Consider the following 18,119-nt stretch of genomic DNA (forward strand, 5'->3'; position numbering starts at 1 on the left):
GCATCAGAATTGGGAATATGTTATCAAAAAATGACATTATTTATTTCTTTTTTGCATTTGAGAATGGATTATAAGGTATTGATTTTTACTAAATCATAATTTCCTTGCCTTAATAGCTTGGATACGAGGAAGCAGAAAAGACCCACCTACTGAAGAGGTAGGCATCAAGATATTCATTGGAAATGTTAATTATAAATTGATTATCAAACAATGTATGTGCTGTATGAGCATTATATCAAAGATTGTGCTCTTGATGAGGTTGGTTCCCATTTTGCACAGAAATTTCTTCCAGTCTTCAAAATAAAGATGAGTATTATTTGCATCCAAAATTATCAATTAATTACATGGCTGATATTTAAGAAAGACTTTATGAAGTTAATTTTACTTCACATATTTTGACTAAAGTGCCCTATTTGGGAAAAATTATGGAATTTGGCATAAATTTGTAAACAAGACTGTAATTCTCATATGAACATATATATTTTGGTGTAAAAAAACTAAGCAGTTTTGATATTGTTCAATCTTTTTTCTTTCTTTTCTTTCTTTTTCTTTTGGCTTGGCTTCGCGGACGAAGATTTATGGAGGGGTAATGTCCACGTCAGCTGCAGGCTCATTTGTGGCTGACAAGTCCGATGCAGGACAGGCAGACATGGTTGCAGCGGTTGCAAGGGAAGATTGGTTGGTTGGGGTTGGGTGTTGGGTTTTTCCTCCTTTGTCTTTTATCAGTGAGGTGGGCTCTGCGGTCTTCTTTAAAGGAGGTTGCTGCCCGCCGAACTGTGAGGCGCCAAGATGCACAGTCTGAGGCGATATAAGCCCACTGGCGGTGGTCAATGTGGCAGGCACCAAGAGATTTCTTTAGGCAGTCTTTGTACCTCTTCTTTGGTGCACCTCTGTCTCGGTGGCCAGTGGAGAGCTCGCCATATAACACAATCTTGGGAAGGCGATGGTCCTCCATTTTGGAGATGTGACCTACCCAGCGCAGTTGGATCTTCAGCAGCGTGGATTCAATGCTGTCGGCCTCTGCCATCTCGAGTACTTCGATGTTGGTGATGAAGTCGCTCCAATGAATGTTGAGGATGGAGCGGAGACAACGCTGGTGGAAGCGTTCTAGGAGCCATAGGTGATGCTGGTAGAGGACCCATGATTCGGAGCCGAACAGGAGTGTGGGTATGACAACGGCTCTGTATACGCTAATCTTTGTGAGGTTTTTCAGTTGGTTGTTTTTCCAGACTCTTTTATGTAGTCTTCCAAAGGCGCTATCTGCCTTGGCGAGTCTGTTGTCTATCTCGGCTACACCATTATTGTTCAATAATAATTAGTCAAAGTGGAAGAGGAGACTGGAGATTGGAATAATTGCAGTTGTGCTCAGGTAAATGAATGAGAAACATATCCTCAAGAGACATGAACACACCACCAATGAATGTGGAGCCAATAAAATTGTCTGTTATCACAAAAATAATAAATAGTTTCTAAATTACATCAGAATTTGGTTAATAAAAGAAAACATTATATAATTTGCTTTCAGTCATATTGTACAAATTACAGATTCAATTTATTGTCATGTACAAGATACACAATATTCTTATAATTTAATAGCACTGAATGTTAAAGAAGGGGTTCTTCTATATTTTTTTAAATTCTTTTTCTTTTATTTCTAACTTTGCTATAGTAATTACAACTAGGTGTGATAGGTTAATCTTATTTAGAATGTTTTTGTTATCGAGATGCCAGGGAATGGTGAAGGGAAAAAGATGAAAGATGGAAGATAGGAAGGACTTTGGAACAACAAAATAAGTAGAGGGCTAAATTTTATATGTTAATGGGGTTCAGAATCAAATAAACAGAGAGTTTTAACCAATATTAAAAAAATTTAAATGGATATTGCTTTCCTTCAAGAGATTCATTTAATTGAGAAGTATCAAAAACTAAAGAGGGTTTGGGTGGGAACAGTGATAGCTTCGTGTTTTAATACAAAAACAAGAGGGGTAGCTATTTTGATAAATAAGAATCTTCTAGTTAGAATACAAAGCAAGATTTTGGATCCATTTGGTAGGTTTATGATGATAAATTGCCAATTTTTTTTTCTGAGCAATGGACATTATTGAATGTGGATGATGGAAAATTTATTGAGGAAACTCTTTTAAACAGTGCAAATGAAAATATTTTAATAGGGGGAGATTATAATTTTTGTCTATCAACATTTTTAGAAAGATCTATGAGAAATGTGGTAATGGCCGAAGTGGCCAAAATAACTTTATCATTAATGCAAGATTTAAATTTGATAGATATTTGGAGAAGGATTCATCCTAGAGAAAAAGATTATTCATTTTATTCTAATAGGCAGGATTCATTCTAGAACTGATATGTTTTTATTGACAGCAAGATTACAAGGAAGGGTACAGCAGGTTTAATATAAAGCAAGATTTATATCAGATCATTCACCTTTGTTATTAACATTGCTTATAAAAAGATAAACAAGAAGCGAATTATAGATGGAGATTTAACAGTATGCTATTAAAAAGAAAAGATTTTGTCAATTTATTAGAAGACAAAACAATTTTTGGATTCTAACGTTGATTCAACTGTTAATAAATTTGTTCTATGGGATACAATGAAGGCATATATACTTGGACAAATAATAAGTTATTCTTCTAAAATAAAGAAAGATTATATGTGTGAAATTAATAAACTGGAAAGGGAAATAAATTTAGAAAAAGAATTACAAAGACAAACATCAGAGGACAGAAGAAGGATACATTTTATGAACAAGAAACTCCAATATATGTTACAAACTGATAGAACAGAAAACCAAGCAGAAATATTATGAACTAGGTGAAAGAGCCCATAAAGTCTTAGCATGGCAATTGAAAACAGAACAAGAATCTAAAGCTATTATTACATCTAGAGATGAATCAAACACTATTTCTTTTAAACCTCATGAAATAAATGATAATTTTAAGCAATTTTATTTGAAAGTATAAAAATCAGAATTGTTACAAAATAAAATTGAAATAGATCAATTTTTATCTCAAATATAATTACCTAAATAAATTTTGGAAGATCAAAGAACATTGGGAAATCCTTTCACAGTACCAGAGGTTGAACGGGTGAATGCTACATTACAGAAAAATAAATCCCCTGGAGAGGATGGAATCTCATCTGAATTTTATTTTAAAAATTAAAGATTTATTAATCCCTTTATTTATAACTGTTTTGACACAGATGAATGAGACTGGAAATTTGCCAGTCTTTTAAGACAGCAATTATAGCTGTGATTCCAAAAAAGGGTAGAGATCTACTAAAACCATCTTCCTATAGACCTTTATCCTTATTAAATTTAGATTACAAGATAGTAGCAAAATTGCTGGCATATAGATTGGAAAACTTTTTACTGAAATTAATAAATAAGCATCAATCTGGTTTTATTAAAAAAAGAAAATCTGCAGATAATGTTACTAAGTTAATGAGTTTAATTCATTTAGTGCAAAAAAAGAGATATTTTAAGTATTGCGGAAACTTTAGATCCAGAAAGATAGAGTAGAATGAGGCTTTTTGTTTAAAACACTTGATAAGTTTGGGCTAAGGTCAACATTTATAAATTGGATAAAAGCACTATTTATTAAACCAAGAGCTAGAGGGGTAATGAATGGGAAAATTTCAGATTATTTTCAGTTAATGAGATTGACGAAAGGGATGTCCATTATCGCTAGCTGTTTGTATTAATAATAATAATAGAACCATTGGCTGAATTAATCAAAACAGATTTTGATATTAAAAGTCTTAAAATAGGTGAAAGGGAACATAAAATATTTATTTGCAGACGACGTGATTACTTAATCGATCCGGTAACTTCACTAGATAAATTACATATCTGATTAGAACAGTATGGAGCAGTTTCAGGTTACAAGATAAATTGGGGAAAAAAAAGTGAAATTATGCCTACAGGTGATTTATACACAACGTAAACAAAATATGCAATTTAAATAGCCCGAAATTGGAATAAATTACTTGGGAATAAGAATTGAGAAAAATTTAAAAAATTTATTTAAAATTAATTATGACTCTTTAAGAAAATTGAAGATGATTTGAAGAAATGGATGGATTTGCTATTACATTAATTGTTATAATTAATTATATTAAAATGAATATTTTTCCGCATTTACAGTACTTATTCCCATCCTTACCTATCGTTATACACTTATTCAAATTTTTTAAAAATGTTGGTAGAAGAATATTTTTGTGGAAGTGCAAAATGTCTCGAGTTTCAATAGAATAATTGACTTGGAGATTTGAATCAGAAGGTCTACAAATTCCAAACTTTGAGTATTATTAAAAAGCAACTCAATTAAGATTTCTTTCTTTGTTTTTTGAAGAGGGGAGTCAGGTCCATCCTGTTTGTGCTGGTGTTGGGGCTGGTGATGAGAACATCATCCAGGTAGATGAAGATAAAATTGAGGACCATGCCAACCATGTCCATGAGATGGCAAAACGACTGAGCTGCTTTCTTTAGACCGAAAGGCATCCGAAGGAACTCGAAAAGGTCGAAAGGTATAATAATGGCCATTTTCGGGACGTTGTTAGGATGGACTGGAATCTGATGGTACCCTTTGACGAGATCCTCCTTGGAAAAGATCCGACAGTCCTGGATTCTCATGGCAAAATCCTGGACGTGTGGGATTGGGTATCTATCTGAAACAATAGCATCATTGAATTGCCTGTAGTTGCCACACCGATGCCAACCGCCAGAGTTCTTCTTGGGATACCCAGGGACTGTTTGAATGGCGGACAATACCCAACTCCTCCATTGCAGCAAACTCGGTCGTAGGTTGAAGGAGTTTGTCCAGTGGGAGGCGCTGTGCCCGTGCATATACTGGAGACATAGTGGTCTCGATGTGGTGCTCCATGCCATGTGCTGGTTTAGCATCGTGGAAGTTGGGTGCCAACAGTGACGGGTACTTGGCCACTAGGAGAGCATATTCATTTCGGTCCAGAGCATGCATTCCTAATGGAAGAAAGGAACATTGTCGTAGAGTGAGGAGATATAACTGGAACATGACAGCGTTGCCCAAACAGCATCTGTTCATATCCACCAGGAGCTCGTGTGCCTGGAGGAAATCTGCTCCGAGTAGGGCTTGTCCCACGGACGCAATGGTACACTTCCAGCAGAAAACAGTGTCCGCAGCGTGGATTGTGACCAGGCGGGTGCTGAAACTTAAAATGGTGGAACCGTTGGCTGCTTGTAGGGGAAGGCCCTTGGGATTGTGTTTGAGTTCGAAATACGTCGGTGGAATGAGGCTTATCTCTGTGCCTGTGTCGACCAGGAAATCGCTCTTTGTTCACTGATCCCTGAGGTAGAGGAGGCCTTTATGTTTGCCAACCTTCGAGGCTACTATTGGCAGCCAGCCTGTCTGTTTCCCACTGCCATGCTTGACTTGGCGTTGGGGTACGAACATGGAGGGACACACCGCTGGGCATTACGGCTCCATCTGCGATGGTAAAAACATTAATTGCTCTGTTTGAGCCCTTGTTATGTTGCAGCTGGACAATGGCTACTGCTGGATGGCCCAGCAGGGTGGCTGAACTGGCAATGCAAACGGCGTAGATTGGTTGCACATATGGAGCTCTGTTGTGGGGTGTGGGGCACTGAAATCCATGTTGGATATTGCTGAGGAAATGTGCAACAGTAGCTTGGAGAGGAACAGGGCCTCAAACAAGAAACAATTTGTGTGTCCTTCTGTTAAAGCCACCATTTCATGCACGAGCTCGGAGGGGTTCCTATCACCGAGGCCTTGCATATTCAGGATGCGGACGGTGTGCTCATGTCGGCTGAGTTCTAGAGAATCGAGGAGGACACACCAGAATTGTTTGTACTTACACTCCATGGGAGGAATTTCCACAAAGGAACTTACTTTTGCTGCGGTAGCGGCATGCAGGGTGCTGACAAAGTGCCAGAACTTGGTATCCTCTGAGAATGGCTGTGACTCAACCAGTTGTAACCAATTCCTGGGCTGATTTGCCTAGAAGGGCAGCAAATGCATGCTCACAGCATTAGTCACAGTATTGTGACTGTAGTGATAGTAGCATCCTGCATTTTGTCGCGTTCGAGGTGGGTTCCAAAGACGTTGGAACCGTCGGGGTCATAACTGTAGTGTCTACTAATGGCAGCGCTACCGAAATGTGAGACGTCCACATAGCACGAGGTGAACCAGTAACTGAACTTTATTTTGAATTCCTCACACTGCTCGAAGAGACCGCCCACTTCCTGTGAGGGGCATGCTGGCCTTAGGAATTGACGTCAGCGCTTTGTGGCAGCAATCCTTGTCCAGCGGCTCACAATCCAGAAGCAGCTCTGTCCCCTGGGCAATGCAGGTTGCCAACCGCAGGCTTCTCCTCGGCAGGGAAGGGGAGCCCACACCATCTTGTGTTGAATGACTGGGGCGGCAATTCAGCCTGTCTAACCACACAGTTGCTCAGCCCGCTACACACCAATATTAAAACATTTGATAAATATATGGACTTAAGCTCATGTACAGATGAGAATTATGAAATCATTAGAATGCCTTTAAATCAAAATAAATTGATCCCATATGCATTGAATAATATAAATGTTATTAATTGGTCAAATAAAAGAATTAAAGCTATTAAAGATTCTTATCAAGGGAGAAATTTAATGACATTTGATCAATTAAAAATAAATATGGGCTACAAAACAATACAATATTTGGGTACTATTAATTAAAAGCATTTTTGTGAGAAAAATTGACTGCACCATACCTATTACCTGAACAGGATGAGATAGAGACATTGGTATTGAATATAAGTATTAAGAAATTTATATCAGCTTTGTATTTATTATGACCTTCGAGAAAAAAGATTTTTATAAATTGAGACAAGGCTGGGAAATGGATTTAGCTGTAGATATAAATGAAAAGAATTGATCTAAAATTTATTATGATAGTGTGGCGGCTCACCACAAGGCAGGCGAACTGGCCCTGCTTGTAAGCCACACGGCGGGACAGCTGGCCAAAATGGCAACGTCGGGGGTTTCCCTTCCTTCCAGCTCGGGGCTCAGGAACCCACGCTTGGGGACCACATGATGCCCAGATTACGTCAGCGCCCTCCAGTGCAGTTCTCAGCCAGGTCCGGACTGGGAGTATAAGTGCAGCCCAGCAGCCTGCAATAAACTAGTCTGCTCACTGAGCTCAACCCGTCTGGTTGTGTGTGTTATTACAGGAGCAGTGTAGCCGCCGCGACAATAGTATGTATAGAATGGTACAGTACAATTATTTAGATCAATTATATATTACACCACAAAAACAACAGATTGAAATCTGATTTGTCAGATAAATGTTTCAGATGTAATCAAGAAGTCAGTACCTTTTTAAATACTACATGGTTATGTCCAAAATTGAACCTTTTTTTGGACAAATTTAAAAAAATTTCTTGAACAGATAATAAATATTAAGTTTCCACAAGACCTTGTGTTGTTTTTATTAGGAAACATTTCAGAGATTAGGCCTAAATTAAAAATTTATTTATTTCAGAAAGAATTTCTTAAAATAGCATTAGCTATAGCTAGGAAATGTGTAGCAGTGTCGTGGAAATTGGACACACATTTGGAACTAGATAGATGGAATGAAGAAATGCATAGTTTTATTCCTCTCTAAAAGATCATTTATAATTTAAGGAATAGATTTTTTTTTTTAAAATTGGTCTCCAAATATGCAATCTTTGGCTTGGCTTCGTGGACAAAGATTTATGGAGTAAATGTCCACGTCAGCTGCAGGCTCGATTGTGGCTGACAAGTCCGATGCGGGACAGGCAGACATGGTTGCAGCGGTTGCAAGGGAAAATTGGTTGGTTGGGGTTGGGTGTTGGGTTTTTCCTCCTTTGTCTTTTGTCAGTGAGGCGGGCTCTGCGGTCTTCTTCAAATGAGGTTGCTGCCCGCCGAACTGTGAGGCGCCAAGATGCACAGTCTGAGGCGATATCAGCCTACTGGCGGTGGTCAATGTGGCAGACACCAAGAGATTTCTTTAGGCAGTCCTTGTACCTCTTCTTTGGTGCACCTCTGTCACGGTGGCCAGTGGAGAGCTCGCCATATAACACGATCTTGGGAAGGCTATGGTCCTCCATTCTGGAGACGTGACCCACCCAGCGCAGCTGGATCTTCAGCAGCGTGGACTCGATGCTGTCGGCCTCTGCCATCTCGAGTACTTCGATGTTAGGGATGAAGTCGCTCCAATGAATGTTGAGGATGGAGCGGAGACAACGCTGGTGGAAGCGTTCTAGGAGCCGTAGGTGATGCCGGTAGAGGACCCATGATTCGGAGCCGAACAGGAGTGTGGGTATGACAACGGCTCTGTATACACTTATCTTTGTGAGGTTTTTCAGTTGGTTGTTTATCCAGACTCTTGTGTAGTCTTCCAAAGGCGCTATTTGCCTTGGCGAGTCTGTTGTCTATCTCGTTGTCAATCCTTGCATCTGATGAAATGGTGCAGCCGAGATAGGTAAACTGGTTGACCGTTTTGAGTTTTGTGTGCCCGATGGGGGGGCTGGTAGTCATGGTGGGGAGCTGGCTGATGGAGGACCTCAGTTTTCTTCAGGCTGACTTCCAGGCCAAACATTTTGGCAGTTTCCGCAAAACAGGACGTCACCTTTGTTGACCTCTCCAAAACCTTCGACACCGTGTGCAGGAAAGGGCTTTGGCAAATACTAGAGCGCATCGGATGCCCCCCAAAGTTCCTCAACATGGTTATCCAACTGCACGAAAACCAATAAGGTCGGGTCAGATACAGCAATGAGCTCTCTGAACCCTTCTCCATTAACAATGGTGTGAAGCAAGGCTGTGTTCTCGCACCAACCCTCTTTTCAATCTTCTTCAGCATGATGCTGAACCAAGCCATGAAAGACCTCAACAATGAAGACACTGTTTACATCCGGTATCGCACGGATGGCAGTCTCTTCAATCTGAGGCGCCTGCAAGCTCACACCAAGACACAAGAGAAACCTGTCCGTGAACTACTCTTTGCAGACGATGCCGCTTTAGTTGCCCATTCAGATGCAATCTATTGGTGTTATAAATATATGAATATTATAGTAGTAGTATATAATTATATAATTCATCTTGAACTTCATCTACAGCTTGGCACTACATGTAGTCTTAGAATTAGTTGTTATATTTGAATAGAATTAGAGTTATTATATACTTAATTATATGTAATTAGAATTAGTAGGTATCTATACTATGTTTCAATCTTGAACTATATCCAGTGTACTCTTTGTCTGTCTTTTCGTTCTTTTGTTTTCTTTTCTATTTTTTTCTTGTCATGTCTTTCATCTGTGGAGATTTTGGAGTGGGTGGGAAGGGAAGAAAATTGTTTGAAAAGGGATGTATTGATTTTGGTATTTGTATATGATCCTTAATACATGCAACAAATTAAATAAAATTTATAAAACATTCTTCACTTAAACTAGAGAAAATAATGTGCTGAAAGTTTTTGATTATTATATGATTCAGTCTTCAGTTTTATTGATTTTAACTATATCCTTTTAAGATTTTAAAATTATTAATAAAACAATATGAATGTAAAATGAATTTCTCTTTGGACCCTATAAATCGAAGGATCATTTTTTTTTGTATTTTCAAAGGAAATTCTGCAGAATATAGAATATAGAAAAACAATTAAACTACGTGCCTATGAAATTCAGCAAGATGAAGAGATGAGGAAAGAGAAAGAAAATGAGCAAGGCCTTGTTGCTCGACCAGCTCAAACTCACATTAAAGGGCATGCTTCTGCAAATTACTTTGGAAAGGACAAATTGTCTTCAGAACCAAGTAGCACAGCAAATACTTTCCAACCTGGAGGCTGGTCACCACCAGGAAAAAAGCAGTGAGAGAAAATGGTTTATATTTGTCTTGTAATTAAAAAATGTTTGTCATTAATATCTGAATTGTAAATAAAAATTTGATGCATGGACTATTATTATTTTATATGAGAAATACTTCACTGTTCCTTCTATTTTTAGTCTACAGGTTTTAAAATATTGAGTTATTTACACCTTCTTTGCTGGAACCTGATTTTTGTTTTTAAAGGACTTTCTTCAGACTACCTTTTGCTGGCTTTCAAAAATTAATTGGGGATCTCCTGAAGTTTGTCACTACTTGCAGGGAAATGACCTTGGGCAGAATGTTTGAAAATCATTAGTTCAGTTTGAGCTGCACTGAGATTATGTGGAGAGCGTCACACTTGTAAAACACAAGTTTCCCACAAAACTGGCCAATGAAGAAGCATTAGTGTCTGGTAACGAAATACAATGTAGAAAAATACTTACTGATGGACAAATTAATAGAGAATATAGCTTTACATAAGGCTGATCACTAATTATCCACCTCCAGATTGAATTGGTTTCAGAGAATTTTATAGCATGGAAACAGGCCCTTCAGCCTAACCTCTTGATACTGATCAAGGTGCCTTTCTGAGCCTTCATTTGGCCCCATTCCTCAAAAAATATTCCATCCACATACCTGTCCAAATGTACTTTAAATGTCATAATTGTACCCTCCTCAACCACTTCCTCTGCCATTTACCCCTCTTTGTGAAAAACTTGCCTTTCAATACCTCTTTCCATTTTTGCCTTCTCACCTTAAACGTATGCCTTCTAAATTTAGATTTTGCTATATTGGGGAAAAAGTCACCTTATCTATGCTCATCAGAATCAGAATTTATTCTGGTGAGCAATGAATTTCGTGACATGTTCATCACAAGAAGTTCTGATTCTGATAATTTTATAAACCTCTGTACCTTCACTACTCAGCCTCCTTCGCCGTGGAAAACATTGGACCTCCTAACCAGAGGGAAATGATTCTAGGCACTGTTTTGAAGAAAGGCAGAAGGTTTTCCTTCAGTTCTGTATTTCTTTCTGTAGAAAATTGGACTGAGCTGCTCTGATACTGATGGTACTGATATTGCCTGTCCAGTTGAGCTTCTGGACAGAGAACCCGCAGCATACTGATGATGGGATACACTCCAATGGTAATGCCATTGATTGTCAAGGGTCTGTGGTTTGACTTTTCTGTGGCATATTATAACAAGCACTAATTTGTGTTCCTTGTTCTTTTCTTTGATTCAGCAGAAAGAGATTTTTGCAAACAAGAGAGAGTCTGTACGCATAATCCAAGTTAAAGCAAAGCTATTGTGATTAAATACAGGTTTAATATAGACTATAGGAAAAAAAAACTTAAAATACTTATCAATCAATAAAGGGAACCCTAGAGTAGGGATCTCTCTCTCACACACACACACGCACCCCTCCTCTTCCCCTCATTGGATAAGAGCACAGGAGCAAAGATGCAACAATGCAAAAGGATCAGATGGATCTGGATGTCCACAGTTATAGCTGAAAGATAGCATGCAAATATATTAGATAGGGTTGCAAAGATGTATGGAATGTTTGCTTTCATTGGTTGGGACATTATATGTAAAAATAATAGTCAATGCAGTTTTATAAACCTTGGGAAGGCTGCCCCATTGGAGGAGGAAATGTGGAGAGGTTGAAAAAGGTACAGAAGAGATTTACAAGGATTCTGCCTGGAATAGAGGGTAGGAGTTAAAAGGAGAGGTTAATAATCTTGGGTTGCTTTCTCTCAAGTATCAGAGGCTAACCGGAAACTTGCTGAAAGTTTATGAAATTATGAGAGGCATAGATTGGATAGATGTTCAGAATATTTATCCCAAGATAAAATTGTCAAATACTAGAGGACATGCCTTTTGGCGGTGGGGGTTTGAAAGACAACGTACGGAAGTTTTTAAATTCAGAGATAGGTGCCTGGAACAGAATGACGGGTAATGATAGAAGACAATACAATAGTAGTGTTTTAGACACACATGGAATGGAAAGATGTCTGTCATGTGCAAACAGTGGAAATTTAGTTCAACTTGGGCATCATGTTCAGCACGGGCACATGAGCAGAAGGGCCTGTTTGTGTGCCACGCAATTATATTTTCTATTGTGGTAGCTGCAGGTTCTTTGCTGCGGCAAACAACAGAGACAGAGCTATTATCCAAACTTCCTTTATTCAAGTCAGTGAATCTAAAACTAACAACAGTTACGGTACATTGAAAACGAGAGTACATGGCAGATGCAGTTCTCAAAGATACACTAACCTTTATATATGGAACACTTCAGCACAGAAAGAGGCCCTTCTGTTCTTCTAATCTCTGCTGAACCATTTCTCCCATCCATGAACCATTCCATATTCTTAAATGTTAAAATTGAGCCTGCATTCACCATCTCAGCTGGCAACTCATTCCACACTCTAACCACTCTATGTGAATAAGTTCCCCTACATGTTCTCCCTAAACTTTTCTCCTTTAACTCTTAACCCATGTCCTCTGGTTTGTATCTCATCTAATCTCAGTGGAAAAAGCCTATCAACATTTAATGTCTATCCCCCTCATAATTTTAAATACCTCTATCAAATCTCTCCTCATTCTTCTACGCTCCAGGGAATAAAGTCCTAGCCTTTTTAATCTTTCCCTGTAAGTTCATGAAGACTCAAAGCAAGCCGATTCCTCCACCATATTAATCAGAGAAGTGTTTTGCACAACGTAATTAACTTACATTGCCATGCCTGTCTAGAGGTTTTCCCTAAACTGCTACCTAAATCTGCAATAAACAATAAATGTTGGAAATACAGAACTGTTTTGAAGGGACGTCAAACTGAAACACTTTTTCTTCTTACAGATGCTGCCTGATTTGTTGAGCATTTCCAGCAGTTTTTGTTTTTATTTCAGTTTTCTATTATCTGCAATTTTTCTTTTACTTTTCACCTAAATCTGCAAATTAGACAGCATGCAGGCAACTTGCTAAAGGACTCGAAGACTTTCAACTTTCAATTTCAAGTATCAGATTTTTCTTTTTAGTGATCCTAAAATGAAAAAAAATTGACGTGTATACCATTGGGAGGAAAATGTTGTTCCCCAAATTTCCGTTAAGAGGAGGAAAGATTAAAACAAGAGGACATGAGTTAAGAATTAAAGGGCAGAGGTTTAGAGGTAACATGAGGGGGAACTTCTTTACTCAGAGAGTGGTAGACGTGTGGAATGAGTTTCTGGGAGAAATAGTGGCGGCGGAGTCAATTGTATTATTTAAGAAAAGGTTGGACAGGTATATGGATGAGAAGAAGATGGAGGGTTATGGGCATTGTGCAGGGAGGTGGGACTAGAGAGGGGTGTTTGGTTCGGTGCGGACTAGAAGGGCCTAATGGCCTGTTTCCATGCTGTAAATTGTTATGTTCGGCCTCACCCTGATTGTGGATGAGGTCAAGGACAGAGATGTCTGTATGCAAATGCTGAGGGAAATTGAAAATGGTTGCCTACTGGGAGTTCAAATTTAAACCCAAAGAGAAGCAGTCATCCAATCTGTGAATATAGAGGTCAAAGGCACATCATAATTTGAAGCAACAGCAAGTAAAAGTGATGGTCTTTGGCAATTTTAACCCAAGGTCCCTGGAATAAATGGGAAAGGATCAAAATAATATTTTGACCCCAGCCAGCAGCTCATCATTATTCTTGCATATGCTTTGACTGAGTGGAGTATTAAATGGTTACATATCAATGTATTAGGTGACAGATTGGTGATAGTTTCTTGATTCACCACAATCTGTCACAAGTTACAACAAACTTATAAGATGCCTCGTCTTCATCCTTCTCCAAGGAAATTTTTAAGAATTGCATTGTTATGCTTCTGTAATAGAAAGTAACTCTTCTTTGGCTTGGCTTCGCGGACGAAGATTTATGGAGGGGGTAAAAAGTCCACGTCAGCTGCAGGCTCGTTTGTGGCTGACAAGTCCGATGCGGGACAGGCAGACACGATTGCAGCGGTTGCAGGGGAAAATTGGTGGGTTGGGGTTGGGTGTTGGGTTTTTCCTCCTCTGCCTTTTGTCAGTGAGGTGGGCTCTGCGGTCTTCTTCAAAGGAGGTTGCTGCCCGCCAAACTGTGAGGCGCCAAGATGTACGGTTTGAGGCGATATCAGCCCACTGGCGGTGGTCAATGTGGCAGGCACCAAGAGATTTCTTTAGGCAGTCCTTGTACCTTTTCTTTGGTGCACCTCTGTCACGGTGGCCAGTGGAGAGCTCGCCATATAACACGATCTTGGGAAGACGATGGTCCTCCATTCTGGAGACGTGACCCATCCAGCGCAGCTGGATCTTCAGCAGCGTGGACTCGATGCTGTCGACCTCTGCCATCTCGAGTACTTTGACGTTAGGGATGTAAGTGCTCCAATGGATGTTGAGGATGGAGCGGAGACAACGCTGGTGGAAGCGTTCTAGGAGCCGTAGGTGGTGACGGTAGAGGACCCATGATTCGGAGCTGAACAGGAGTGTGGGTATGACAACGGCTCTATATACACTTATCTTTGTGAGGTTTTTCAGTTGGTTGTTTTTCCAGACTCTTTTGTGTAGTCTTCCAAAGGCGCTATTTGCCTTGGCGAGTCTGTTGTCTATCTCATTGTCGATCCTTGCATCTGATGAAATGGTGCAGCCGAGATAGGTAAACTGGTTGACCGTTTTGAGTTTTGTGTGCCCGATGGAGATGTGGGGGGGCTGGTAATCATGGTGGGGAGCTGGCTGATGGAGGACCTCAGTTTTCTTCAGGCTGACTTCCAGGCCAAACATTTTGGCAGTTTCCGCAAAGCAGGACGTCAAGCGCTGAAGAGCTGGCTCTGAATGGGCAACTAAAGCGGCATCGTCTGCAAAGAGTAGTTCACGGACAAGTTTCTCTTGTGTCTTGGTGTGAGCTTGCAGGCGCCTCAGACTGAAGAGACTGCCATCCGTGCGGTACCGGATGTAAACAGCGTCTTCATTGTTGGGGTCTTTCATGGCTTGGTTCAGCATCATGCTGAAGAAGATTGAAAAGAGGGTTGGTGCCAGAACACAGCCTTGCTTCACGCCATTATTAATGGAGAAGGGTTCAGAGAGCTCATTGCTGTATCTGACCCGACCTTGTTGGTTTTCGTGCAGTTGGATAATCATGTTGAGGAACTTTGGGGGACATCCGATGCGCTCTAGTATTTGCCAAAGCCCTTTCCTGCTCACGGTGTCGAAGGCTTTGGTGAGGTCAACAAAGGTGATGTAGAGTCCTTTGTTTTGTTCTCTGCATTTTTCTTGGAGCTGTCTGAGGGCAAAGACCATGTCAGTAGTTCCTCTGTTTGCGCGAAAGCCGCATTGTGATTCTGGGAGAATATTCTCGGCGACACTAGGTATTATTCTATTTAGTAGAATCCTAGCGAAGATTTTGCCTGCAATGGAGAGCAACGTGATTCCATAAGAAATGGATCAGGAAGGTATATCAATCCTAATTTTCTAATGGTCATTAGCTACAGGCAAGGAAGAACAATTCCACAGTCAAGTTCAGCAAAACCTTTCTCAATCTACGTGTCACTGATAATATAACCCTACTTATTCCAGATTTGACATAAAATGGGTTGTCTTCCACCGGTTTTCAAACCCACAAAAAAAAGCCAAGAATTCTCATCTTTAAATGCATTGCCATGAGAGCTAAAATTCAGCCCTTGTGACTTTTTGTGCAATACTTACGAAGAATCCTTCCATTTCGTCATAAGTTGCAGCTATATCTTATAATTACATTTGCTTCAACAAAAAAAATCCCAGAATTGAAGAGATATAAGCAGTTCAGTAGCTTGGAAAAAGAGATGGGTTTAGGAGAGAGTCTCACAGGCAGGAAAATTAATACCAATGGTAATAATTCAGTGGTGTGGGATTGCTTGTGGAAGTCATAATGATGTGGCAAACAGTGAATAATGTACTTGAAGCTCAGCATTCTGGTGGTATGGGGTTCATTCTGTTATTTACAGCCTCTGTATATATCATAAATATCTCAGTATTAAATATTGTTAATTCATCACTCCAATTACTCAATTTCTCTCGATTTCCTAACATTAATGCTTTTCATCAAAATATTGATTTTTCTTTAGTATTTGCAAAGAATTAAGGGTTTCAATCCAAATCATTCATCGTTATTTCCCTCCATGGATTCTGTCTGACAAGCTGAGATCCTCCAGCTTCTCTACTTAAGATTCCATGGTCAGCAGTTCTCTTCTTTGATATTTAAGAATTATGACTGATCCTTAAGTTTTCCATTGGAGAGTTAGAATTTTTAATATACATTTTGCTTGTACTTTTTTAAAAAGAAAAACTTCTCCCAAGACTGGAATCTCTCATTAGGTATCTTAATTTTTTCCCCAAGTTGCATCAAATTCTGTCATTTAAGCATGATTCAGAAATATAAAAGCAAGACAATGTCAATGAAAAACTAAAACAAAAACAGAAAATTTTAAAATAATCTGGACAGACATGGAGAGAAACAAAGTTAAGGGACCTTTTCTGCTTTCTTGTTATTAATAATAGATGCCAAGCTGAAGGATATTGTTTACCCTCTTCAGTCTGACTTTAATTAGTATTTGCAGCATTTTCCAGTAATAAACAACAAATTATCCAATGTGACAAAAAATGTTTCAATTTTACACCACAAGGTTTTAATCTGAAATTCCAGAAAGATAGCATTTTTGTTTAAAGAAATAGAACATTTCTGTCTTCTGGTTCAAAGCCCGTGCTGTCTGTAAGTAGTTTGTATGTTCTCCTCATGCCTGTGTGGGTTTCTTCTGGGTGCTCTGGTTTCCTCCCACTGTTCAAAATGTACTGGGGATTGCAGGTAAATTGGATGTAATGGGGCAGCATGGGCTCATGGGCCAAAAGGGTCCATTATTCATTGGAGGGGATGGTTGCATGCTGTTTTATTAATACAACAGCTTTCCAAATGAACTTTCAGGTAATGCAAGATTATCTAATAGAGTTTTCCAAAACATTCTCAAACCCTGAAATTGTACTTGGTTATGAGCAGGACTGACAATATTGGAGAGGGGAAAAAAAAAACTGTTGGAGTAACTCAGCAGGTCCAGAAGTATGCACCACGGGGAAAGGAATCGTTGATGATTCTTCTTCCTGCCACAGATGACCTGCTGAGTTTATCCAGCAGATTTCATTTTGCTCCAGATTCCAAAATCAGCAATCTCAAGGCTTGAAAACTGAAAAGATTTGATCAACTGAGGCATTTTGCAAATGTCAGTTGGGATATTTCAATGGACAGAGGAAGAAAATCACATTAATTAGACAATAGTTTTAAAGTATTAAAGGGCTTAAATCATGTAAATAAATAATTTCTGTTGTGTTTTCCAAGATTTTCCTCAGTAGTTGATGCATCCAAACCATAGATACAAGTAATTTGGTTCAAGAGTCTCAGGTCTGGAAAGGCAAAGAGTAAATCCTGGAACTAACAGAGGAAAGTTAAAGACCACTTGTTGGCCAGATGGAGAACGGAGATCCCTCAGAGTGGAGGATGAGGTGATCATGTCCATTGCAAGATATTGTCAGATACTGCAGAAGCCAGAGTTTTACAATGTAAATAGTGCCTTAATCTTTCCCCAATTATCATTAAAATTCTATTGCTGGAAGATTAACTTTGCCTGATAACCACTTAGTTAACAAATGTAAAACTTCCATGTTAACAAATGTAAAACTTTAGCCATCTTCCTACATTGCTAGATTTTCCTCTATTCCTGTATTTGCTGTTGTACAAAAAAAAGACAATAGCTTCCATCCTTTTGTCCATTTCAATCTATATATAGTTGCACTGTTCTTTTAATAAACTCTGCACAAAATGCCAGCAAATCCCATTCAAATATTAAAAGTTAGCAAGAGAAACTTGACGTGTTATCCTCCTTACTACCTGCAAACACAGAGGATTGGAAACAAACTGGAACAAAAGAAGCTGCAAAAATATCAATTGTGTACAATCTCACGATTATCCTAAAACTGCCATCTCATATTGTACTTCTCCGCAACGACATAGTTATATTAAACTCTCACAATAAGATCTTGACAGATCAAGTTGCATAATGAACCCAGGAACTAACAAAAGCAAACTGCATATTGCCAAAATACCATTTCTCAGAAATGAGTAATGGATTTGAAGTATTAAACAATTAACTATTTTTCTTTTCTGCATTTTTGATCACTGAAACCACTTTGTTTCACTATA

General features: G+C 39.1%; 1 protein-coding gene across 3 annotated transcripts in view; it reads left to right on the forward strand.

The window, feature by feature from the left end:
• The window catches only part of ndufaf2 (NADH:ubiquinone oxidoreductase complex assembly factor 2), a 118,649-nt gene that overhangs the window by 96,480 nt on the left and 4,050 nt on the right, over window positions 1–18,119 (forward strand). For all 3 annotated transcript variants that reach the window (XM_069924467.1, XM_069924469.1, XM_069924470.1), the window contains 2 exons: window positions 117–157; window positions 9,649–9,890. In XM_069924467.1, the coding sequence (XP_069780568.1) occupies window positions 117–157; window positions 9,649–9,890 (283 nt within the window). The remainder of the gene's footprint in view (window positions 1–116; window positions 158–9,648; window positions 9,891–18,119) is intronic.

The sequence above is a fragment of the Narcine bancroftii genome, chromosome 3 (genome assembly GCF_036971445.1).
Source record: "Narcine bancroftii isolate sNarBan1 chromosome 3, sNarBan1.hap1, whole genome shotgun sequence".
Classification (NCBI taxonomy): Eukaryota; Metazoa; Chordata; class Chondrichthyes; order Torpediniformes; family Narcinidae; genus Narcine; species Narcine bancroftii.